Genomic DNA, 26,912 nt, shown 5'->3' on the forward strand with positions numbered 1-26,912 from the left:
TCGGTTGGTTAGTTTCTGGGCGAAAGCGAATGATTCGAATTCGGCTGGCAGTTCAGAGTGCAAGGCATTAATGGAAAACCCAGGAAAATCATGACATTTTCCCATCGCGTTTTTCGGCATTATGGTAATCGTCTTGTGATCAGTTATCAAAAGCCACATTGCAGAGATTTTTGCTTTGTTTACGACATGTGCTGTGATTTGGGTCAAGTTAAGCTCATCAAAAGCTTAATGGGCTTAAATTGGCACTCAAACTAAATAGGTATTCTTTGTAAAAAACAGATAAGAGTTGTAACTTTATATTGAGAAAAAAACTGAATTTGGAGCTTTTGTCAAAAAGAAAATGTTAATTTTTTCCTTTAAATAAACAAGAATAAAATTACAGTGTGTTGACGTGTTCATTTAAATAAGATGCAGACATTTTAACCATTAACGACTTAATCGGAATTGCTATTGACTTTAAGAGTTTATTGGCAATAAGATTTTTATAATTGCCTATTAAAATTAAAAGAATGTTGCAATGTCTTAAAATCCCCCGTAGAGTATCATAATTTATTCGGCTTAAAATATTCAACGATCCATTCTATCCCCACTCAAAGAAACAAGTTCTGGAATTTCCTTCAAACGAAAATACTTTACAAGTTTGTTTATTCAATAAGCAAAATATGAAAGCAAGTAATAAATATGTGTATAAATAAACGTTTAATAAATAAAATAAAATAATTAACCTAAATAGTCTATGCAGATGCATACATATATAATTGCGGCGTTACGAGTACAAGATACAGAAATACGAATAATCGTAAAAACTTTAAGCGCGCGCCATAAAAATGTCGCTAATAAAAACGCTACAACTAATAGAGCTCTCTTGGCTGGGCTTGGATGTTTTCGCTTCTGTTTCTATATTTTGCGGGCCAATCGCAAAACTAATTTCCAAGCGCTATTTTCATGCATAGACTCATACTTATTTTTAAGTGTGTTTTTCAAGATTGCACATACAAAATGGGGGGAAATGGAAAACAAAAGGGCTTTATGGAAATCACTTAAATTAGCTGTTTTATCGAGAATCGTATGTGTTATAGCGTTTTGCGTTTTTTCTTTTCTTCGTTAGGTAAAAATAATTTAAACGCTAAGATGACAAGTGGCAATTAATTTAAGTGTGATTATCACCTGGCCGCCATGGCAGATCTCCAATCTCCAATATCCAATCTCCGATTCCCGATCCCCGATCTCTGATCTCTGGGTATTTCCATGCTTTGCTGGTCACTAGTTTTTGGGATCTGAAATATATGTGATATGAGGGGCGGAGAGGGGCATTAGCATAAGCGTGGCATGTGCCTGGGGGAAGCCTATAGCTTATCAATAACTTAGTTGCTTTTTACTAGTTTTCGGCTTTGTTTTGGCGGCCTTAATTACTTAGCGTCCGAGTGCCAATTGGCCGCAGCTTTTTGGAAGTCGTGCCAATTTTAAATGAGAACAGAGTAAATACTAACCTCTATCCTCGACCGGTTCGCCGGCATCCCCATGGCCCGTGGCCACTGGTATCGGAATCGGTATTGGTATCGAAATGGGTATCGGTGGCACCACCGCCACCGTTTCCTGCTCCTCTCTGCCGTGATGAAGTGCTAAGTGGTGCTGATGTTGCTGGTGGAGATGTGCCTGCTGGCCAAGTTGCAGATGCTGATGTTGTTGCTGCTGGAGAGGATTTTGGTGGTTCTGACTCTGGCTCAAGTGCTGCGAAAGATGCTGATGGTGGTCACCGGATGGCGGCCACTGTTGATAGGCAACCGGCACCAGGGGATCCGACATCCATTCAAAACTGAAGGCTGGCCCTATTGCCTGGCTGGTGCCCAATCCGCTCTGATGCGGTGTGGCACTGGTGGGCGTGGGGGGCGTGGTCGTGATGCAGGGACTCAGCTCATGCGAGGATCCAAAGCTATCCAGCGAAGCCTTTTGCGCCGATTCCGACCATGGCGGACTGGGATTCCATTGCTCGATGAAATCCGCCGGATCGGGTGGCAGTGTTTTATTGGGTAGCCGCGGTCTCGTTGGCACAATGGTGGCATATATGACCGAGGCATCGCTACTGACCACCGATGAGGTGGCATATGCAGCCGCCGGATGCGTGTGGATGGCATAGCAATCCGGTTCCGGAGTAATCGCCGCCGCCGGAGAACGTTCTGCGTGCAAATAAAGCGGTTCTAGTTTTCGAGCCCGCTTCTTGGGAGGCGGGGGCGTGGCCGATTTGGAGGTGGGCGGATTTGGGGTACTCGCTGCATTCGGTGGATTCACCTGGCTGTTGACCTGGCTGTAGTCCACAGGCTCCTGAAAACTAAACAGCGGCTGATCGTCCTTGAGTTCGATGGCTGCCTCGGCATGATAGACGCCACCATAGGTTCCCATGTGCGGATGATGGTGGAAGGCAGTGGCCGGATGGTGGTGATGATGGTGGTGGTGCGGGTGGTGCGAGTGATGCGGATGGTGGTGGCTGCCAAAATTGCTGGCTATGCCCAGGCTGGGCGTGGCGCCACCAGGCGTGGCCGGTGGGTGGGACGCATGCGGGCTGTAATAGCCACTGGAGGGGGTTCCCGGGGCCACACGGATGCCACTCTCCAGCGGCATTCCGAACTGGATCTTCGACTGGACGGTATAGTAGTGATACAGCCAGGAGTTGGCCAGCATAATGGAGGCCTCGCGATCACTGGGGAAGACAAACAATGTTTTTATGTTATTTTAATTATATTTTATTATATATTATTATTAATTCTTAAAATACAACTTTTTTATTTTTCTTTAACTTTATTAGCCACTTATTTCGTTACAAAAACAGTAGATTAATAATTTTTAAAAATTATTCTGCTTGCGTGGCCTTCCTAAGAACATAATGAATAATTCAGTTTTAAGTTCAAGGCTAGTATGATTTTGCATAACTTTTGGCTGTCATTTAGGATATTTTATTGACTACAATTTTTATGTCTAAACGTTTTTATAAACTTACTTGAGTACTTGGTTTGTGCACACAATAACAGGTTGTTGAGTGGAATCGGGACTGTCTCGCACCTGGAGAACCACATGAACCCATGTGTATTCTCCACTAGATCTCTGCATTCGCACTAGCAGGATACAGCTGCGATCCTGTTCCGATTGCGTAACTGTGAAAGAAACACAAAAATATTAATTATAAAATATTACTTTACAGCATATTAAATCAGCAACCTGATGTGAACGGCGTCTAACAGGTTATAAGTTATCTATCGACTGCCTTTAGAAAAAAAAGCATTCAATAGGAAGGTTTAACCCCAGACCAAGTGCTTTGAATTAGTTTGAATAACTTAAGCTTTATTATAGAATAAATAAATATGTTTTTGGTATAAACAGCAGTCTAATATCTTTTAAAAGCTTTAGTTTTTCATAGACTGGTAGATTTAGTTAGTTATTAGCTTTTGTATTTTAGCATAGTAAACTATAATAAAATCTTCAATATTTAAAATTGGGTTGTTATCTTCATTTTAATTAATTAGACACTTACTTAGCCTGTGTTTACTTTGCGCCTCCCTTAGATTCTCGCTGTGGATGAGATTGTACCAGGATGTGCCCTGCAGCGTGGTCTTGTCATAGCCCAAGTGAAACTCGCCACTGAAAGCAATGAAATAACCATGAACATCATTTTCCTTAAGTTTAACTATCAATTTCCATTTATCGCCGCTACTCACTTCTTGTCGATGTGGGCTATTTTCATGTCCATCGAGTGGATGGTGGTGAAGACGTTGGTGGCACCTTGTACCACACACTCCCTGGTTTCGGGCATGGCGATCGGAGTGCAGGTGGCCAAAAAGACGGGCTCGTTGCGACTGCAGAGCGGCAGGAATGACAAATAGTGACCCTGGACCAGGACAACCTGCAAATAGGTAGAGACGGGGCAACGCATTTAGCTTTGTTCTTGGGATTGCTTCCCTTGTTTTCTCAACATCGGCTCCCACGAAAATTGGCGCCCAACGTGGGGCAATTGGGGAGTACGAGTACGAGTAGCTTGGCCATTTTTGGACCGGCATGCCGGCGCACTCTCTCATAGACATTTTACTCTGATTCCATAATTTAAAAAAGGCAATCACAGAAATGTTTGTATGCCAACTCCTCCACACAGAAACCCACCAGGCAGTCTCAGGCTCGTCGACTCGGAGCCATTGTCTCCCAATTAAAACGTGCCTGCATTTATTTCGACCCAAGCTGCAATTGCATTTTCGAGGCTTATAGGCTGCCGCCGCCGCCGCAGCTTCTTCTGCTTAAATGCAAATGCAGCCAGCTCGACGATCCTGATACCAAAACCGCCCGATCCCCCAAAACCCGCCGGATGACGCAGACAGTCGATTGTGGGGGTTTTTTTTGTTGTCTTTCGTTTTTTGGTAAATGAGACGACCTTAGACTGGGGACCAGGCGCCACTGCCGGCGCTGTCGCCGTCTCTTCTCTTTTCCCCTGGCTTTTATTTTTTATTTCTCGACTTTTTTGGGCTCTTTTGTCTATGGGGTATGGCCGTCTGGCACACTGGTTACTAGCTCTGAACTGTGCCTGACCTCATTCATAATTATTTATTGGTCCATTTTTATTGCATATTAACGAGTGCCAGCCTGGGAGTGAATGTGCTTGCATTTTGCCCGGCTCGGGGGCTTGACTTTGGGGGTTATCGCCGTTTCAGTTCATGTGGGTCTTAGGCGTCGAGTGTGCTTAGGATAAGATAAGGTACTTAAGTTCCTAACCAGGCTGGATATGATTTAGAATGCCCGTTTCCTCAAAAATTCGTTTATTTCGTATATTTAAATTTTTGAAATTGCTTGGGTAATTTTGAATTTGTTCATCTTTATTATACGGAATTTTAAGTTAACTGAGCTAAATATTTGAAATAATATGCGAAAACATAAGAAGTTGAAGACAGATTTCAATAAATCTATCAGTTTGACTTTAAATAAGCAGATTAAATTCATATTATGGAAAGAAAAGGAGGTAGTTTTCAAAATCGTATGTTATTTATTCGTGGGAATGGTATATCTGAAGATCCTTACATTAAAGGTACTAATTAATTACCAATCCCTCCTATCATGATTGGTATTACTATAAAAAAAAAATTTGGTCATCTTTAATTAATAGTTAAAGCTTGAAATATTTTACCCCTTTGAATTGTCATCTCTTAGATATTTGTGGGCTTTACACATTTGCCGAGTCCTGGCTTTAAATATGTTGTGAAATTTTTGTAAACTTTTTACTTCCTACTTTTCTTAAGCCAACGCATTACACCGTTATCCACAGAGGTCTTAAGAAAATCTTCCAACCAGCACTTCCTGCACCTCATTAAACTGCCAACACTCAACTTAATTAAAAACGTTTTCAGCCAACTGTCAACGCCCGGGCTTATCTCCATAATTTTGCTCACCGCACATCTGCGAAAAGCGAGGAAAACAAAAATGGACGCGGCTTGGATCGGTGGAGATATGAATAAAAGTGAAGCGACCGCCCACCACATGGTTGGTGCACAGTAGCAGATCCAACAGATCGCAACATCCATGACCAAAACGGGTAAGAGTCGCTGCCACAGCCAACGCGTCGCTCAACACGTTGACAGATTTGGTCTTGTCTTGTTCAACCTGCGGCTGAGATGGCTGGGAAGACAACTTCATATGGTTGCCTCGTTTTATTCACATCATCATCGTCGTCGTCGTCGCAGAGAGGCGGCCAATCAGAGCAGGTAAAAGCCAGGTGGGATGGGGGCTCTGCAGCACCCACCCGTTTCCCATCAACTGTCATCGTTTGTCAGCTTATAGAAGCCCGGCTCGTTGGCAAGATGTATGACCAGTTGGCCGCCGGCTCAAACGCATGGTACGAGTTCTACTCCAAACTCGCAACTCCATCTCCAACTCCATCTCCATTTCCCTGCCCTCATGCATAATTCATGCCCGAGCAAGATGTCGATGCTGGGCGGTGGAGTGGAAGAGCCTGCAGTGTGGTAAAGTGTTACACGCAACACGCTTCCCAGGTGATTCATTCATCAATTTCTGTCAGAGACTTACACGCGCTTACTCATCCACGCAACCATGCACAGAGAAAAAATACAGAACTTAGAAACAAGAAATCAATGAATAATTAAGTTTAAAAGCAAACAGAAATATCTGAATATATAGAAAAATTGTTTGTAAAACATAATACAAATTTAAAAAATATATAGCAGGAATTAAAATATTTGCTTGTGCTCTGGTAGTTGTTTTAAAAAAAAATGTTCACATTAATAACAGTCAAAATATATATTATTTTAAAATGTTAATCAAAGAAGGCATTAGGTATAAAGTATCTGTATAAATGCTGATTTGTGTGGCAATTGTTGTTTGATTAAAATGTTGCTAAAAGATGTAATTCCTCCTTAAAAATTGCACATTAAATTACAAGAAGGACACTTAAAACCGCTTTAAACATACGTTTCTTTTTAGTGTATTGACACTCACCTTTTGATCGCCGAAACGCATTTGCCGTCGCGCATTGCGGCTCACATTCATGCGACAGAGGAACATGCGATGCTCGCCCTCGAGACTGGAGGCGCCACCAGCACCACCGGCACCACTTCCATTGCTGGACGTTGAGTCGCCGGCACCACCGGCACCGCTGGCACCACCGCTGTTCGCCTGACTCGAGCCACCCGGCTGCGGCGGCACGTTCCTATTCAGCTCGGCCTGGATGGTTGCGTGATCCTGTTTGTCAATGATATCGTAAACGGAGTCACCGTGTATCAGCAGATCCTCCTGTAACGAGAACGGCAAAGGGAACATGGTTAACATGGGTTTACACTGATCAGCAAATAGTTGGGCAGTGCAATATAGCTGCAAGCGGAATTTGGCCGTGGCTCAAGAACTCTAAATAAATATATATATATATATATATATATACGATTGACTTTAAATTAGCTTAAAAACAAATATTTGTTATTTTTAATTTTATTTATTTATTTTAAGACATTTCCAAAAGGTATTTTAAACTTTTCATGAAATAATATATTTATAAAATAAATAAATAAAATTAAAAATAACAAATATTTGTTTTTAAGCTAATTTAAAGTCAATCGTAAATGGAAATACTTTTATCCTGTAAAATTTAATTTCAATTAATCAGCCCATGGTTGTAATTTGTTAATATGTGTCAGACGGCTTTCGCAGGCTCATCTGCGTTTTGTGGGGCCTCGATGTTAGTGGCCAATTGCCTGCTGGCCGTTTATGTCATTAGCTTTTATTATTGTTGACAATTATGGCCACAGAGAGAGCGATCGAAGCTAAACGAACGATCGGCCAATTTATAATGGCAAGACTATGTGGTTGTAATTTATTTATGGCCACTGTCGCTACATGACACATGACAATGGCAACTTGTTATGGGAATATGCAAAAATCGAATTCGAATTATGATGCCCAACAACAGCAGCAACATCGGCAATAGTAAAAGCAACCGCAGCAGCAGCAACAGCAACAGCAGCAACCTTATAGTTGCCAAGATCTATTGACATTTTTGGCAGTTTGTTAATTAACTTGGCCCGTAGTTGTTGGTGCTGCCATTTTTCAGTCTTTGCCGCCGCTAACTAACTCCGAGCCTTGCCACAAATTAAAAGGTTGGGCAAGCCACTTTTGGGCCTGTCCATGTGCACACCAATTCGGTTTTTATTGTGCCCGTAATTATGCCAACACATGGCATACGAGTGAATTTATGAACTTCGCTGACCATTTAGTTGCTGCCGGTGGGTGTCTCCCAGCTCTCCACTCCCTGAACTCCTCGGAACTCCTCCGAACTCCTGATAAGGCTCTGCACAAAGGCCAAAAGGCTGTCAAATGTCATGGTTGCCAATTGGCTTACCTGTGTTTTTTTCTTATTCCACTTTTCTTAACTTTTTTGGTTCTCCTGTCTTGCCGTTGGCTTGTTCTTGTCTAGCTTTTTGACTTCCAGAGCGGGGGAAGTGCAACATTTAGTTGATATGAAAGATTGTCTGGCCAAGAAAAAACAAGTGGAGCGTTTCCTTTTGATATGAGGCTGATCAAGTTTTTCGGCCACGAACATATCCCATTCTTAACCATTCTTGGGATCACAGGCCAGACTCTGATTTATGGCATAATTTTCGTGGGGCCCAGACATTACACATACGCCCCGTTGAACACTCGAAGACTTCGAAGAGCCGACAATCACCTGGCCACCTATCTCGGGTACCTTTGTCAATGTCGGCTATGTTATTTGTAGAACGGAGATATGTCACATGTGCTCAGTTCGGCTAGATTTATTTAAGCCGTCGGTTCAAATGCAAAGTGAAAGGCCAAGTACAAATGTAGCTAAAATATATATATTTATATATATATATATGTATTGTTTGTATATATTTGTTCTACATGTATAACCTTGCTATTTAAGCGGCATAAACGTGCAATAAACAAAGCTTGAATCACGGGCAACAGCAAACATCGAGTTGCGGTGTTTAGGGAACCAACGGAACGGACTTATATAAGCTCAATGAATCGGGTCTCTTTAGGTCTTTAGACAGTTACTAACTTGTCAACGGGAGCAGCAACAACATCAGCAACTAGTACAGCACAAAAACTGCAACAAATATGTTGCTGCTGCTGCTGCTGCTGCACCGCGGATGTTGCTGCAGTGCTTATGTTGCCGCTGTGCTTATGTTGCTGCTGCTGTTAGGAGACTATGACATGCTCTGACGACGACAGGCATCGTCGTTTGCCTGTTGTCGCTTGTCAGAGATTTGTATCAACGGTTGTAACAATTTCGGCCCCCAAAACCAAAACACAAAACCAGCCCAAAACAATCCGCAACTTTCGCAAAATCTGCGAAAAATCTCTTACCATGGAATGGCCCAAGTACTCGGCCGCATTATCCGATATATAGAGCAATTTGCCATTTTGTGTGAGCATCATCAAAAAGCCGGAGAGTGCCTGTAAGACAAATACGTGATTGAATACAGGGTGATTGTTTATATAGTATATAATATTATAAATTTAAGTCTTTTAAAGTTTAGATAAATACATACAACTTAAATTGGTTATTTTCTCAAGGCATTTTAAGACATTTTTCAATTAAGTATTACATTTGTTTTATTTTTAAGAACAACGACAAGTAAAGGTATTAATTGTTACATTTCATAAAATAGATATTTGGTTAAATCTTTATTACGATCAAATAAATGTAAATATGACCTTAGTAGGCTTGTTATTTAAACGTCCTATTATGGTTTCAGGCTACTTCTTTTTTAACACCCTCTATTTGAAAAAGCATAAATTGAATCTTGTGTTGGAAATGCAAATTCATTTTCGCGTCTGAGCACTAATAAATTGTTAGCCCAAAAGCCTGGCTAAAACCCACGTTGACAACTCGCAAAAAAGCTAATGGTGGGGGAATCGAAAAGGGGGGAGTATGAGTAGTACTGTGGTTATAGTATTTAATTCAGTCACGAGTGTGCACAGGTATGTAGATCAATCTCGCCCGACTGGAGCAGTCAGTGCCAGGCAGCTTGACTGACTACTGTCTTCTGTCTTCTGTTTTTTTTTTTTTGGTTTTTTTGTTTTTTTTCTAGTGGCTGCTCCTGTAAATCTCTGGTTTTTCCCGGGCATTTATTGTTTGGCCCGCTGGCTTTTGGCCGATTTCCTCTTCTTGCTTTTGGCGCAGCAAGTGGCGGCGAGCAAAACGATTTCTGACTTATGATATGGCCAGCTTTTGTGCCATTAATAGAGTTGTTTTCCCGGGAACTTTCGGTTGAGTTGTCACCGCGATGGCTTAAATTGAGTTGTTTCTCTCGGTTCCTTGGGAGCTTAATCGAAATGTCATCGGGACGGAAAATTGCCGAGGTTATATGGTAAATGAACGCAGATTCGGCAATCGGATTCCTAATTATGCAGTGATTGAATATGAATTGTTTGGAAATAATTCCATGGAAACGAATGAATTTATTTTGAACTTTTAGCTCTTCGTTGGAATAATATATGGCGCTTGGATGTTATTTCATTGATGCTTATATGCTTAAGAAAAAAGCAGTTAATATTTTTGCTTTTTATTATTCTTACCTTTGAGAAGCCAATATTTGGTGTTGCTGTCTGATGATGAAGATGATGCATCGCATTGTGACGTTTGAAAACTGCAATGAGGAAAACGCAGAAAACAAATTCTTGAAAATAGTGCTTATTAAGTTAATTGACCTTTTGAGTCTTGCGCAGGCGCGCCCTGCCGATCAAGACATCCGTATTGAGTAGGGGGAAAAATATCCACTAAGTGGATATGAGTATTTTCCCATGGCGGTAATTTGTATGCAAAAGCCTGGCTAATTAAAAAACTATCTGTTAATAATAGACTCAGTACCTCTCTCATTTTGTGACGGCGATTGTTAGATGCATTTGATTGTTAATTCATTGATTATATTCTACATACAATGAGCAACGATGTTTGCCGCCTCACAAAAACAAGTGAATCACAAAAAGAAAATGTGTCATTGTCACTGAGAGCCAGCAGCAACAGCAGCAGCAGCAGCAACATCAACGATAGTGGCAACAGCAACATCAGGCAGCGATCGCTGAGTGCAATTGCTGTTTTGCAGCTGCATTGCAGGCAGCATCAAGATCAATTATTTTTAAAACACTACGAGATACTCCCGCACCTGGCAAACAAAACAAAAAACCGAAGAGAAACAGCCACAAAATCAGCATCAGGCCACAATCACCACGGCAGCAGCAGCAGCAGCAGCAGCAGCAGCAACAACTGCAACTGCAACAGCAGCAACCGCAACTGGTAATTTCATTGAACTTGAAACGGAAAGGCCATGAATGCAGTCAGATTTTCGCTGGGCCTTTATACTATCCACTATCCGGGCAAAATACTCAGAAATCCGTTTTGCCAAGAAGTCTGTCGTCAGCGTACCTGATTCAACCAAAATAAAAATAAAAGAGGAGTGTCAGCTAGCTCAATGCTTTTCCACTTGGCTACAATGTACAAGGGCAAGGGAACGTAGCTGATTTTAATATGGGGTATAATAGGTATGACGATAAGTCATTAGGTTTTAAAGAATTTTATATCAAAAAAACTTAATTAAATCACTTACTTAAAAAAATTGTTCAAACGCCTCATCTTTACAAAGACTAGAAAATGGTCTTTATTTAATCACGTATACCTTTATTTTTAAAATTGACAGTTCTAAATTATTAATTCAATGGATATTTTTTTATCATTGATCAATAATATGTAAAAATCAACCTGCAAGAATTAAACACCCTGATCTAAAACCAAAAACTATTTTTAGTCTGTGACCACTTCACAGCTTTTTGCCTTTTTTGTGAGATTTGCTAGCAAACATGACAATACTAGATGCTAGCCAATTATACGGTCTTCGAACTGATCCAAGCCGCCGGGCTTAAGATCTTGCATACAAACTGAAAACGGAAAGAATCTCATTGTATTGAAAACTCAATTTCGGTTTATAAATATGTATTTCATTAATCGCGACTATCGCGGCAGCCACACCCACCCACATATCTACAAGCTCAGACTGAGAGCAAACGAATCCATTGAACTTGGAGATACAAAGATACAAAGCGATTTCGATGGCGTGCCAATATTAACACAATTTGTGATTATAAATGCTTTTAAACTGTGCAATGACAATGAACAACAACAACAGCAACAACAGCGAAAGCACACCCAAATAACCGAAAGATACGAGGCCCACAAAACGCCGACTATTTCTCACACTTATGGGAATGGGAATGCGGAGAAGAGAGATGGATGGAGAAAAGAGCAGTACTTAAGTTTAATTTTTTGCAATTTGTAGAACACATAAATCGCACATTTTGATTTATCGCAATATTTATAGCAATGCCAGGCAGACGCTCGTTGTTACCATTGCAATTGTGAAATTGCCTCGCAGTTTGCAGTTTGCCGTTTGCCGTTTTCAGTTGGAGGAGTTGGTGGTTCGAGATAGTACAGAATGGATGCTGGTATGGTATGCCACGGATCTGCAACAGTTTCACATGGGTTTCCTCCAGTTTTCGTTTCGTTTCTGTCTGCGCACTGAGATGCGAGCCGAGAGTTAAGAGTACCCGAGTCTGGTGTGTTATCTATGGGCCTATGTACCGCACAACGCTAATTTGAAAAACAATTTTCGTAATTATCCACAAAAAAAAAAAAAAAAAACAGAAAAAACAAAACAAAAACGAAAACGAAAAATAGCAGCGCAAATAGGTAAGTAAAGAGCGAACGATCTTGTTCGGTTGCGCGTTGACCTGCGCGCATGCGCATTAAAGGAGGATGGGACCTCTGGGGACCGACCCGATGGATCCGAGGATCCGCGGCTCCGAGGGGCCCCCAGCAATTTTGGCCCGCCTGGGTGCGTGCCTAGACGCTGCGGCAATTACTTGGCCAAAAACAATTTCAGCCGGGCTTTTGGGGCCATGATAGAGGGACACTCGACATATGAATGATGTTGGTTTAAACCGAAGCGAAGCCATGCGCCTAGCGGTTTTTCATTCCTGCTTAAACGAAAGACCGCGAAACACTCGCCAAAAATTGTGCTTGAAAGTTATTAAATGCAATATTAAATGCAATTGGAAAAAACTATTTTAGCTTTCAACTAAATTAAATGAAACAGAACAACTTTACTCATGTCAAGTGAATCCTGTTTATTTCAAATATTAAAGAAACCTATGATTCATAGTCCGAACAGTTGAAAAATGTTAATTTAAAGTCTTTTTAAGCAATTTTATTAAATTATAAAAGAAATTTATCTAATAATTTAATTTTTTAATAAATAATTCAATAAGCTCAAGCCTTTTGTTAAATGGCTTTTTTATTAAAGCATTTATATGTCATAGGGCTTATATTTATCAGCCCTTTTTAAATGTTTCTATCGGTATTGGATAAGTTTACTATTTTTAGGTAATACTGTAGAACATATCAATTCTTGCACTGTTAAAGTCAACGAATGTATTAAAAATGTACATGTATGCTTTTTGTAAACATAAGGAATTTTTAAATAATAAAAACATTAGCGGGATTTGGCAAAATTTTTTGCACTACTTGGCAAAAGCATTTTTGAAGTGCGACGGTGGTGGGTCCTGCACTCGGCGGTCTCAATCTTCCCGACTGCGCAGAGTCACAATCACAGCCGCAATCTCCATCTGTTCATGACTCATGCATATTCAATCAGCGAGCAGCCAATTATCAGCATGCATATATGCATTGGGGTACGGGTCTTCGGTTTTTGGACCCGGGGAGACTCACCTTGCTGGAAGTAGTTGGCTTTCCGCACATAGACGCAGACCAGCGCCATCAGTTGCAGTTGCGAGAGGCGCTGCCTCGTCGACTGGGGCAGCGGTAACAGATCCCTCAGATTGGCTATCTCCGCATTTATGAGATCGCGTCGCATCTTCGAGGCGCCCTTCGTCGATTTGTTGGCATCGAATCTGCAATGGAGAATGGAAATGGTTGAACAATTAGAATATATGGGCTCGTTCACAGCTACGGCTTAATAAGTGCGGAGTGGACAGACAGAATAAGACAGAAACTAGCCGCCAGGCCAGGCATGTGTTTTCGCAGCCAAACACTCGCGTTTGTTTCTTTACCGAGTGTGTCTCCGTTTTGCTCTGGGGCTTATTAACCCATTAATAGGTGGTTGGTGTCGTTTTGGAATTGTCTGAGGAATTCTACTTATTTCTCTGGCAGTTTTATGTGCTTTTCTTAGTTCAATATAAAGTTATAATCCAGTTGTACTGACATATCCATATTTAAATTGTGATTTACCCATAAAAGGTAAAAACTCACATTAGACTTGACATTTAAATTGTGCCAAAACTCTTAACAATAGTGCCGTTTTATGTGTTATTTGGTAGTTAAAATACCAATGGAGATTACAATAGAGATTATACCAATAAGGATTACTTCTTATATTGAGACGCCATTATATCTTATAATTTCTATTCATAAACACAAGGTAAAATAAATTTAGTGAAAGGCAATAAATGTTATTGAAACGAATAGCATTGGAAGTTAGAGCTATTAAAACAAAGGTATGTATGCTTAAGAAAAATTTAAAACATTTAACAGTAATTTCTGTAAATCTTTATTTGAAGAACATTGAACTTTTAAAATACCAAAATAATTCACAGTCGTACCATAATATTTTTTACCAGAGTATTCTTAAAACTTCCAAAAATTACAAACCTTCATCTGGTAAAAAGAATATATACCTATAAGATAATAATTATACTTAAGCTTAACCTCATCTATTTATTGCCAAACAAATAAGTATTTATTCAGCAAAGAGTACCATATTTTATTGGCCTTTCAATCCGCTGACCACAACGGGTTAAGGATGGCTCGCACATACCGCGGCGCGATCCCCGATGCATAAATAACTCATCGCGCATTTAAAAATCATACAACCAGCGGTATGTGGCTGTGGTTCGGCGGTGGTGGTGCAGTGGTTGCTCGGCGGTCTGGCGGTGGTTGATGTGGGGCACACTTGCCACATGCCTTGTGCGGAAAAATTGTGCAAGTAGGTTGGTCAGCGCTCCACTGCGATTGTTGTTGTGCTTGTTGTTGTTGCTGCTTATGGGCAAGCGGCACAAGCGTTTAGCAAAAACTGTCCGTGTGTACTTTTGTGAGCATATTATTTACAAGGTTGAAATCATAAATCATAAATTTGTCTTTTTATGCAGTCGGCGTCGGCGGCGCATGCGGCGTATGAGTATTTTTTTTTTTTTTTATATTTATGCTGACGTTTCGTCCGGCCATTGTTGTTGTTGGCGATTATTTTGCAAGCCTTTTTATGATAAATATTGGTAATATTGTTGTAATAACAGCAAGTGCCCGCGCCTTTTTGGCTTTCCTTGTTCGACTGTCTGCCATTTTGCCGCTGTTATTGCCTCTAAATGGCCATGTTAACATTTAAAACAATCTCACTGCGTCCGTGTGACTGTGAGTTGCATGCAACAACCGCTTCGGAGGCATGCAATAAAACAAAAAAACAGTGAAAAAAGAAACCGAATCTGAATCTGAAGCCAAATCGAACGCTTCGTTCGCCTTCTGGCTTTGAAATATATTCATGCATAAGGCCTATTCACTCTTGACCACTTGGCCGTAATAGAACAGATTTTTAGCCCGGTCCCCAGAATTGAAATTGAGTGGTCCGAGTGGCTCACACTCACTCGCTCGCCAACTGGCGCGCATTTAAGTCAAGGTGATTTGTACAATTAAAGCGAATATTGATTTAAATGCTGCGATTGCGAGTCGCACACTTGTGGTCAGGCTGACATATTTGTTTGGCTTTCAGCAGGGCAATTGTGTGGGCTGTGGTGAAGGGTCCCCTAGAGAATAGACTATCTAAAAAATGTTAGATTTTTGCCAAATTACATTCTTTAGTAACTCCACTTAAACTGCATAAACATCTATGTCTTTTTTTATTGTATAGCACGAGTTTAGTATTCAATTATATTAATTGAACATTAACGAAAACAAAGATGAATATATTTAGCGTTAACGCTAGTTATTGTGACTTTAACATTGCTTAAAATCCAGAGGTCACAAGTTCATACATAGTGAAATGGCACCGTAAATAAATAACCTAACAATATATCACTGAATTGAAAGAACATGAGTATATTCTACTTCTTTTAAACAAATTCGACTGTAGCCTAAAAATGAACAAAGAGCTTGTGAATGTCTCTCAGCCAGCTGTTGTGCTGCGAATCTTACTCGATTAGTATCTTATGAAGTCCAACTTTGGTCATTGTCATTCTACCCCAGCTAATCCATTCCGATCCTCCCACACATTCAGCTGGGAACGTTCCTCTCCCAATTAGCTACTTAAAAATGTCAAAGGCTTTTGCGATCTGCTATCTGGCTGGCTATTTGTGGCATAATTAATAAGTTTCTCAAATATTTATCATAAACAAGATGCCAGTGGCGCAGGCGATAATATGATAATGCCATCAGCCTTTCGTAATGCAAACCCAAAATAAAAAAAAGGTAAGGAAAATAAAAATCCCAAAAACGTGTTAATGGGTAGGGAGAGATATATCAGCTATATATAGCTGTTGCGGGTGGAGGACGGACCGCAAACGGCCGCTGTAATCTACATCAAAATTTATCTGAGTGAGCGAGACATGTCAACATTTCTTAATATATCTATCGCTACCTTGAAATCTGCACTAAGTAGCACCAACTTGTTGGCCGTTCGCCGTTGTGGCAACTACTGTACAAGTTGTTGTTGCTAATTAAAAGCATAAACACGATTCTTAGCGAGGCGTTGTGGGATCATCCAACCAGTGGCCACTGTGTTGGTGGCTTGGTGGCTCTCTGTGGCTCTCGGTGGCTCTCGGTGGCTGAAACCTGGAGCCACATGTTTAATCTGCGACTGGGGATCCTCTGGCGCATTGGTAAAGATCTTAATCAAGCCCAAGTCCAGTCCTCTGGTCCTCGGCCCTCAACCCTCAACTCTCGACCCTCGACTAGATAAAAAAACACTGGGCTGGGCGGCGATGGAAACTTAACGTGCTCCACAGAAATTAGGCACAAATCTTGTTGGCTGAGATTCTTCCGATTCCGATTCCAAGTGATCTCAATGCCAATCGCCATCCCTCACTAATTAGCACATAAACCGCCAGGGTAACATAATGCCAAACTATTAACTTAAATGGATTTTAAATGCGCATCTATGGGGCTGGCTCAGATCCTTCGTTTTCTGGCTGACTGACTGCTTTTTATGGAGGCCCTTAGAGGGCCTTTGAGCGCCATCGTAAAAATGTGGGCAGCGAATAAATCACAAGACCACTGAACTTCTCAACCCACCCCAAAACTGAACTCCACCCGCTAGGGCTACACAGGTGAAAATTTGAACAAAGATCAATACCATTTTATTGGATGTGAATTCTATATTTTTTATCTTTTCCTATTTCTTGAATTTATTGGACTCTTGAGTGATAAATAAAAGTTTTTGTGTTTGTTGCTTTAGGAAAACATAATGAAAAAATTTAAACATTAATATTTAATAATATATATACATATTTAAAGAATATATATATTTAAAGATTTTATATATTTAAAGAATATATATATTTAAAGAATTATTAAAGAAAGGTAATGCGGATATAAAAGTTCTAGAGTTTCATTTTTGTTAGTGATAACTAATAGGTAAGACAAAAATTGAAAAGACTTAACAAAGAATGTAATTTTTTCTCCGTGCACGTATCAATCCAAAGCCGAGTTTTAATATGCATCAGGGGCGTCAGTCGGGTTGGAGGATTCCGGGCACAGTCCACTCGCAGACCAGCGAATCCCAGAGCCAGTCAGTCAATACCAATTGCAGGCCAAGAGAAACACGAAATTTGCGCAAATTTTTATTGCACTTTTTCCTGGAGCGTCTTGTCTTCTCTTCTCCTGTCTTGACTTGTGCGAATTGTCTGGCCGCAGACTAGATAACTCCCCTCTGGATCCCCGAGTACCCCAAATACCCATTTCTCCCTTTCTAGCGCTCTGTTTGTGTGTGTGTGTGTGTAATTTGGGCGAGTTTATTTGCCATATTCCCACGATATAGTTCGTCCAGGGTATTGAGCTCGCGGGCAGCTCTAATGATTTCTGGCCGCTCCGCTCCGCCCCGCCCTTTCGACTTTCTGCATCGCGGGCCGCACAAAAAATAGTGCAAAACGGCGTATAATGAATGCCAGACCTCTCAAACTGATGGGCAGTACTCCGGGGCTTCGTACCCAAGTTGCCGGAGCTTCGGGTAACCCTAAACCCATGCCCGTCCTGAACCCACACACACCGTGCTTGCGGATCCCAGTTGCCAGTTGCCGGTTCCCAGTTCAAGGCAAATTAATTGCCCAGGCGCCGCACAATGCTTTCCATTTTTCGGTTTCGAGGATTTCTTGGAATTTTTTTCATCAGCAAACACTTGTTTTGTCTGGATAACTTCGCGGGTGCCTGGCTCATTGTGTTCTGCGTAAGTCAGTGGCAGTAATCGATACCTTTTGCCAAATGCACACCTACAGATTAGCATCGGGGCGACGTTTAGCACAGAAAAAAGAGCTGGACAAAAAAAAAAGCCACAAAATGTTGGCCATCTAATAACCATGGGGAGCGCAGCGGCCTTTAGCCAAATTATATATGCCAGGCCATAGGTAATACCTGCCCCAGGTGAGCGTTGAGTTTTATGTAGCCAGTTTTATGTCATAAATAAGGCTTAAAGAATACGACCTATAGTATACAAATCTTTAAAAGAATATTTGTTGTTTTATAATATTTTTATTATGTATGCAGCAGAAAAACATTAAATGAGGAACCACTTTAAATTGCACACAATAACTCAAAACTGTTTAATAATGCCAAATAGTTGTTATTGATTTTAATAAAAAAACTAAGAAATCTAAATATTTTCTTAGCTAAACTATACATAATTTATTATAATTGGGATTTTGCAAATATTGAGACTTTTCTCATTTTAAGTTCTGCAAGTCTAGAGATGTAAGGAAAAAAAATTTGGAGTGTGTAATTCCATTTTAAAAAAGGGGTTATAAAAATTCTCTTTGGCCTCCAGTGAATCGCCGAAGCCTATATCCTTAACCCATCCTTCAATTATCTCAATCAATTAGCTTACTTACGAGTTTGTGGGTTCGTAAATTGCAGCCATATAATTTACTGCTCTCAAAAGCTCATAAAGAAGTCTGGCGGGCAGCTACTGTGTTTATTTTGACGCATATATTTCAAAAATGCGAGCCACACCACCAGACCACGCCACACCACTCTGCACCACTCGGCACCACTCGTTTTGCCGCAGATGAACCACACCGAAAATAAACCACAGACCGCAGCTGAGATTTCATTGCCTCAGAAGAAATGAAATCAAGCTGCTACCGTCTGCCGTTCGATGCTCTTGTATGTTTGATTGGAATCTTAGCCACAATTTAATGATGGACTGCCAAAAGCACACTTCGATGATTGGCTCTTGGACATCGTCATTTGCGGGAGCTGCGAGCTGTGAGTCTCCTCCGACGCCGCCGCATAATTTTTCATATTTTTATGATTTGTTGCTACCGGGTACTAAACCCGTTTCTTTCTGCTGATTTTCTTCTTTTTTTCTTTTAGTTTTTTTTTTTGTTTTTTGTTTTTTTTTTTTTTTGTGAGCCTAACCATGGAGAGCGGCTACCGTTGCTGCATTTGCTTTCGATTATCTTAATTTGCGTGCGAAACTGAGTTTTTTCTTCCTCCGCCCGTAAGCCAAGCCCCAAATTGTGTGTGTACGGAAATTTTCCCATGACTTGGTTCTTGGTCTCTCTGGATCTGTATACTTTTGTGCCCGGCGGTGGCTTGGCCAGAAATTACCCCAACTATGGATGCTATGGTGTTGGTACGGTACGGGTACGGTATAGATAGTATGGCTCATCGGCTTGGGACTCTCGGGATTGATGGTTTGCTGCCGTTGCACTTTACCGTCAGGCAATTAGCACAGGGATGCCGCAACTAAATAATTTGGTAAGCCCCAGGGCAGCTCCATCGATCTCGAAATTAACCGGCGGCGGAGGTGGCGCACTTATTTGCTCAACATTTTGAACTCGAACGGTTTCGGTTTCGGTTTCGGCAGATTATTCCTGGTAATACAGGGGAGCATTCCAAAATCTGTTTCGACGCGCGTCACCAAATATTGATCTAAGAAATTAGCTGGATGCGGAAGTCGGTCACTGCAAGCATTCGAATTCCGTTTAGATATGGAAAATGTAAATTTCCAAACACCAAATATTTTACTTAAATAACTTATGTGACTGTATTTGAAATTTAAAAAAATTTCCATACAACATTTTGGTTTAAACTAACAAATTTAACTCACTAATAATAGTTTTTAATTGACTAAGAAAAAATTGTTAATATTGTTTTGGAACTTCTTGATTTCAAGATATTATAAATTCTTGAAAAACCTTGGGTAGATGAAAACCTATATATTAAAAGTATTTTTTAAAAATGTCTTTTACCAAATATGGAGTTTAGAAAAAACGTTCTTCGTTTTGTCAAGTCTTTTGCAGTGCATTGGGTATACTGAGATCTGGTGCAGCATTTACTGCACCGATAGCCGAGTTGGGTAAATAGCTTCGTTCGCTCGGCTGATCGCTTTTCTCGTAAAATGTGTTAATGAAATTAGCAGCATAAAATTGCTGCCAAAGCTGGAGCCCGTGCAATGTTACAGATACCCGAACGAAATTGTATCTTAGCCGAGTGTCCGCGGCATACTAATTACCAAAATTAACACCAACGGCGCAGGCCCGAAAGCAAATACAAACTCAAACAGAATCCGTACGCAACGGTTTCGGTTAGTTTCACTCAGGAAGCATCCGACAAATGCACTTCGCCGGCTTTAAAATGTATCTTTTGGCTTTGACTCTGAATCTGAAGCTAAAAACTGACTTTTCCTCGGCTTCCTTTACCTTTTCTTCGATTTTTTTTTTGTGGTGTCTCGAGTGGTGCCAGTTTTGTTGACTCTACGGGCCGGATGTGTTAAAAACAACAAACGCCAGGTTTTCTTCAGTTTAATTAGTGTCATTTATTATTTAGAGCATATTGATATAGTTTTCGTTGTTTAACGGTTGTTTGTTTCAGTGCGAGGCGTGTTGTTAGCATTTCTAGTTCGAGCATGGAAAATATTTATAGAAATCCGCCCGATTTTACTATGCCACAAATATTACAATCTGGATCTGTGAGTGTGGTGGAGCGCGTGCTTTGGCGCGCGAACAATGAACTTTTTTTGGAGTGGAGAAAAAACTTTGAAGCTTACTTTTCGATAGTTCGATGTCTGAGTATGCCAACAATTCCATGTGCTAATTGATAGTTTCATGGGTCACGTAAAACTCAGATGAATGAACTGAACTTAGCTAGTTTTTTAGAGAATTTTGTTTAGCTTTATTTAAAACCAAATATATAATGTGAAATATTTCATTCATATTTGCTTCTTCTTTTTTAAGCTTAAGATATGTATTCTGTATTTTTCATATTAACGATAGTTTGAAAGTCAGTTATGAACATGTAATCCTCCGAAAACTTTTAAAATAATTAAATAATTAAACAGTGGATAAACTTTAGACGGCAATTGGGAGAATATTGCCACCGTCTAAAGTTTATGCACTGTTTAATGGTCTATACGGAGTGCTACTACAAAATGCTCTAATTTCAAAAAGGATACTGTAAGCCTAGAAAATGACACCCACCCAAAAATTAAATAAAAAAGCGCAAGATCAGGGCAACACCTACTGAACCATCTCCCACACAGAGACGGGATATTTCCCAATCCAAAAAAAAAAATAAGGGAAAGAAAAAAAAAAAGAAAAGGAAAAATCTCAACAGACAAAGAACGAGCCATCAACAACATCACACGTGAGTTTTACACATTTCAGAAGCAACGGCAGCCAGAAGATGTGGCTAACTTTACTGGCATCTCCCCGACTTTGTCGTCGATGTGCCGAGGTTCCCGTGGATTTTCTGGTCTGGAGACGCCTTTTTTGGGGCCCCATCGTCGTCTTCGTGGACGTCCGATTGCCAACGTGGTAATGTCAATCGCACTGTGCGGGTTTAACTTATGGCAAAACATTTGAAGCACTAATTAATTGGAGCTAAATAAAATGGCACAGCGTTCAGCTCCGTTGCGGTTCAGCTGGGAGTGAATTTTGCGCGTTTTTCAGCTCTGCGCGAATTGGCGCTGGGGGTACGCAGACCGACCGAAGAGATTACGAGGGTCAGATAACTGCGAACTACAAGTTGCCAATACAAGAGGCCATTAAAACCGGCAGCCGAAGCATCAGCATCACTACACGGAGAAAAAATACATTTATAGTAATAAATCTAGCTAGACCGTTTTATGTGAATAATAAAAAAGTAAATCTATTTTATTGTCAGTTGTTTATAACTTCTATAAAGAAGACAAGTTTTTCCTATACTTTTTTTTAGTATTAAGTTTTCAAATGCTTTTCAAAACTTAATTCAATTTGTAGTAAAAATACTTGTAGCACTAGGATAATAAAAAAAAGTTTAATTGTGCGTTAAGGAAGAGGTTTTTTAAATTTATTTAAATCTGTTAAGCAATTTTCGGCCTAAAAAATCACTTTTTATAGAAAATTTATCTAGGAGCCTTAAAAATACAACAATTTTGTTTTGTGTATCAGTCGAAGAAGACTCATCCGAAAAACAAAAGCAGTGAAAATCCCAAAGGAACTAAAGGAAAACGACGACGAAGAAATTGAAAGGAGTTTGTATTTTCGAGCGAGGAGCGAATGGGCTGAAAGGAGTTTAGTTGCCGCCAAATGCGAACTTGGCCTCGTATTTCAAATTCGAATTGACAAATATCGAAGCGTGCGAAACAAATTGAAATTAAAAGTTTGCATGTTTGTGCGGTTTGTGATGCGTGGCTTGTGTGAAAATGGAGATAAGGCAGAATGTTGGCGCTAAGAACTTACCTTGTAAACATGCCGGCTGTCTGTTGCTGTTGTTGCTGCTGTGTTGTATGTTGCTGCTGTTGCTGTTGCTGCTGTGTCGTCTGTTGCTGCTGTTGCATGTGTTGCTGTTGCGAAAGTGTTGCAGGCGTTTCGTGTTGCTGGAAGTTATGATGCGTATGCATCTGGTGCTGCAAATGATGTTGCTGCTGTAGGTGTTGCTGCTGCTGCTGTTGCTGCTGCAGTTGCAGGACATGTTGCAGATGTTGCTGCTGCTGCTGCTGGTGGGGATGTTGCTGCTGCTGGAGGGCGTGGGTGGGCGGGGTCGCTGCCGTCACCTTATCTAGGCCACGTTTATTATCCGCATACATTTCGCCGATCGCACGTTCGCAACTATTTAGTTCCAATTCTAAAAGCAAGAGATGAGAAGGCGGTTTTCGCCGCTGAGTCTCGGATTGTCACGGTTATTTGGCCAATAGATATTGGCCAATCACAGTAGGAAACAATGATAATATCAATCAATATGTAGATCTTAATGAAAGTCTGCAGACTCTACCTTTTCGATTTGCTAATGAAATAAAACAACAATTGTTGATTAGGCTGGTTTTTTCATACGCTGGAAATAGTTCATGATATTGTTTGAATTGTCTGCGGCACAAAAAGCCATATTTTGAAGCAACTGATTTGTATTGTTATTGCCTATTTGAACAATTGTTACGCTCGGTTCGGAGTATCCCCAATGCCCTCCGATGAGTTGGCGCTTTTGATGTATTTTTTATTTGGGCACTTTGATTGCATAAGGAGTTGAAAATGATTTATAGCATTTGCTTGGCTTGTCGCTTTCCGCTGGCCGATAAGTAACTAGAGGTTAATGAAAGACTTACAACGCAAATACTAAACACTCGTTGGGTTAAGATCTGTGTTGATCATATTTGAAACTCGTTAAGTCTTAAATAATGATCAATCAATTTAAAATTTCGCTTTCCGAGAAGTGTTTGGGACTTATAAATGTTTTTTTCTTCTTGAAAAGGGAAAATTGAGTTTCTTTGAGTAAACAAATTTGTGTCAATCTTGATAATAACAATAAATAAAATGAGTCATTTGATTAAAATGTTGCTTAATTTTATAAAATGCTATGATATTCAAATAACTTTACACCCAAAGTAGATAAACCTTAATAAATATTATAATTTAAATATAAACGTATTTGTAAAAACTCTACAATTCACCCACCAATACTCACGGTGATATTATCTTTTAATATTTTACTAAATATAATATATATATGTTACTATATAAATATACAGTATTTAAATTGCCATTAAATTAAATTGACATGTTTTGATTGTTGATTTACTTGTATTAATCGTTTAAACTACCATATTTTTGAAGTCAATGTTTATGACATTATTCAAAATGTTGAAGTGAATTAAACCATAATATATTTTCTTAAACTTTTATTAAATGAAAAAATCTTTAAAATCTTTTAGACCTTGAGGCTTATAATTTTTTGATGTTATTGAAGATTATATTTTCTGTTGTTCACAAGATGTGAACTAAACTGACATTGTTTTAATATTAAAAGTGTAGTTACTTTAATCCATTGAAAATAATTAGTTATGAGTTGTTTAAAATAATATTTCTAAACGCATTTTAAATGCAGTGACCTATATTTTTATTACTTTAGAGTAAACTCTTCCCTTAACTTGTTTGAGTTTTCCTGGCCAGCTTTAAAAGCAACCATCCCACTATCACTTTCCTTAAAAAATCAGAAATACGGCACATTTCCAGGGCTCTTGGGTTGGCGCCAAGAAAAATATCAAAAATCTCTCCTGGGTTCTACTTTTTCCCCCGCCGAAAAGTGCAACAATTGAAATTAGTTTTGTTAAGTGAATTTCAAATTTCCATCTCGAGTATTTACTACCGTCTGCGGGGCTGGCGTCTTGGACCGACTTTTTGGGTCTTTGCTGCAACTCATTGTCAAGTGAACTTATCACCGAGGAGGGAAACAAGCAAAGACGACGGAGATAAAAAATTTTTTCGAGTTGACGTTTGGAGTGTCATCGAGTCGATGCTTGAATTTGTTTGGAGTTGTTTGAATAGGGACCACCAAAAGTCATTGAATGAAATGAAGAACTCCACAGATATATCTCTTTGTGCGCAACTTTGCCTGCGTATACTTTGATTTTTTGGGGTTACGGCTTTGGTTTGCTCGCTTTTAAAGTATTTTGTTGTTTGATTTCTATCAAAGTTAATAATGAAATTGGTAAATTACGATTTGGGTGCGGGTGGTGGGATGTGGACCTTGATCTCAACTTACCTCTCTGCTCGAAAGATTCAATTTGCGATATCCATTTGGTTATAGAGCTTGCTCCAATTGCTTTTGGCATAAATGATTATTTCATAATTTACTGCGATCAGCCACAATGTTTGACACTTGATCAATAACTTGTATTAACTTTATTTATTTAGGTATGTATAATAACTATTTACTTATATTATTAGATCCAATACGGGGTTTCTATTGCACACTATTTGCTTTTTTTATTACGTACTCTTTGCATTGGCCTTTACATAGGTATTCATGGAATCATTGCATATTCAACACTTTGATTAAATCAGGATTTATGAGGTTTCTTTTCGAGAAAAAACTCAGCTAGCTATTTGCAAATCAAATGGGCCAAATGACGCACAACATATCGCGTTTAATAATAATAACTTTAGACGCGACGAAAGCGAAGCCGAGATGCGATCACAATTTATTAAAATACCGACGGCTTTTGGGCCCAGCACCTGGGCTCTGGGGCTCGAGCAAATCCGTTCCGTTTCCGATCGTATAAATCCACAAAATCACACAAGAACCTCGGATCGGGGGCCACACAACCGTGTTGAATGCGCGCGTGCACCTTTCTGTGCGGATCACCGGAGCGACACAGAAGCGGCAAACTTGATTTCGAAACAGGTAAGGTGGCTTTCGTTCAGTTTCAGTCTGTCTGCCGATCTGGCCAACATCCAAAGCCGGGCTCTGCATGTCCCTGTTTCTAGCCATTCGTGTATTGGTGCTGAGCGGAGTGCTCACCCAATGAGATTGGTGATCATACACTAGCAGAAAAAAAGGGGCAAAGAAATGCGACAACGCAGAAGTTTGTATATAATGCTTTTTTAGCAATTAATAGAATTTTTATAAATATTGTTTTGATTATCAAAAATCAATATTTTTATGTTCTTATAACTTTTGACACCCTTTAAAGGTTTTTTTTTGGATTTTGTTTCAAGAATAAATTATAATGTGATTAAAAGTATTGTAGTTTTCGTGATAAAAATCATAAACCTTAAGAATCTAAAATAATATGTTTTAGTTTACCACCTCAAAGTTTGAAAAAGAAGAAAATTTAATAAGTTTAAGAAAACAAACACATAATATAGTGTTTTATATTTTATACCTATAAAGAAGAAGACTGTATAATATATACTTTTTCTAGGATATCATTTGGAGAGGTGGTGTTTTAATTGGTAAGAAAAATGCATTTTTTTCGCTCAGTGCACCTAGTTTGATCTTGCTTCGCTACCCACAAGCAAGTCAACACACACTCTCACTGATTTTAGCCAACTGACCAATACAAGCAGAGAAGCGATCATTTTGTGGACGCCTCTTTGCACACTAACAACAGGTAATCGCTCACACACACCTGCGCACTCTTGCCGGTTTTTGTTGCCCACTCAGCTGTAAATCTATTCAAATTAGCCATAAATCAATTAAGGCCGATAAATACTATAATAAAACAATTCAAACTCGACTCGCATGGGGAAAATACAGATATAATCTGTGAATATTTTACATAATTTCTAGTTAAGTTGGAGCTTAGTCAGCCTTAGCTGCACTTAAACAACTTTAAGAAATGCTGGCAACTCTGCTCATTTATTTGGCTAACACATACTTGAGTTTATAACTGTGTGAGTGTTGTAGCTGGTCGTTGATTGGTTGCCTGTGGCAATGCTTGTTTAAACACTATTTACAATTTTTTTACCCTCTTTCGCTTCGCTTTGTTTTGGCTTTCGTAGTTTGTGGTCAATACAAAAGGCGGTCTAAACTGTGCGAGCCAATCGTAATCTGATTTTAGACGATTTTTCTTTATTTCTTTTTGTTATGTGCGTGTGTTAGAAAGTATCGGTTGAACTTCGTCGCAGAGAATTTTCCGTCTTTAATTGCATTCGATTAGCTAAATGACTTTGGGCCGGTGCTCGAATGTGGGAATAGAGATCGATTATAATTGTGGCAAATGTGGAACATTTTAATCACGATTGGTGAAAGCCCAAGAGCTTAAATGATATAAGGTGGTTAGTATTTTTTACCCTGCTAATTTGCGCTAATCATTCAAACTATCTTAACATTTAGTTATTTAAAACTGATTTGAAAAATAATCGAATTTTAGTTTTAG

The 26,912-nt window shown here is 39.7% G+C and overlaps 1 protein-coding gene across 1 annotated transcript; it reads right to left on the bottom strand.

Moving 5' to 3' along the window:
- Positions 1-609: 609 nt before the first annotated feature.
- On the bottom strand, positions 610-25,454 carry LOC128252568 (neuronal PAS domain-containing protein 4). The gene is made up of 11 exons (XM_052980361.1): positions 24,794-25,454; positions 22,498-22,882; positions 13,289-13,470; positions 10,087-10,157; positions 8,872-8,961; positions 6,487-6,780; positions 3,711-3,895; positions 3,527-3,633; positions 2,996-3,149; positions 1,491-2,698; positions 610-1,277 (listed from the first exon to the last, which is right to left on the bottom strand). Exons 1-11 carry the CDS (start codon positions 24,861-24,863, stop codon positions 1,264-1,266), a joined length of 2,760 nt encoding a protein of 919 aa, XP_052836321.1. The 5' UTR covers positions 24,864-25,454; the 3' UTR covers positions 610-1,263.
- Between the last annotated feature and the right edge of the window lie 1,458 nt (positions 25,455-26,912).

Source organism: Drosophila gunungcola, chromosome 3R (assembly GCF_025200985.1).
Source record: "Drosophila gunungcola strain Sukarami chromosome 3R, Dgunungcola_SK_2, whole genome shotgun sequence".
In the NCBI taxonomy this organism is placed as follows: Eukaryota; Metazoa; Arthropoda; class Insecta; order Diptera; family Drosophilidae; genus Drosophila; species Drosophila gunungcola.

Excerpts from the sequence above, each read along its gene's own strand:
- LOC128252568 (XM_052980361.1), bottom strand. The coding sequence starts at position 24,863 with ATGCCAAAAGCAATTGGAGCAAGCTCTATAACCAAATGGATATCGCAA. Across the intron at positions 22,883-24,793 it reads TGAATCTTTCGAGCAGAGAG|AATTGGAACTAAATAGTTGC; the intron begins GTAAGTTGAGAT and ends TCTTGCTTTTAG. Across the intron at positions 13,471-22,497 it reads ACAGCCGGCATGTTTACAAG|ATTCGATGCCAACAAATCGA; the intron begins GTAAGTTCTTAG and ends TCTCCATTGCAG.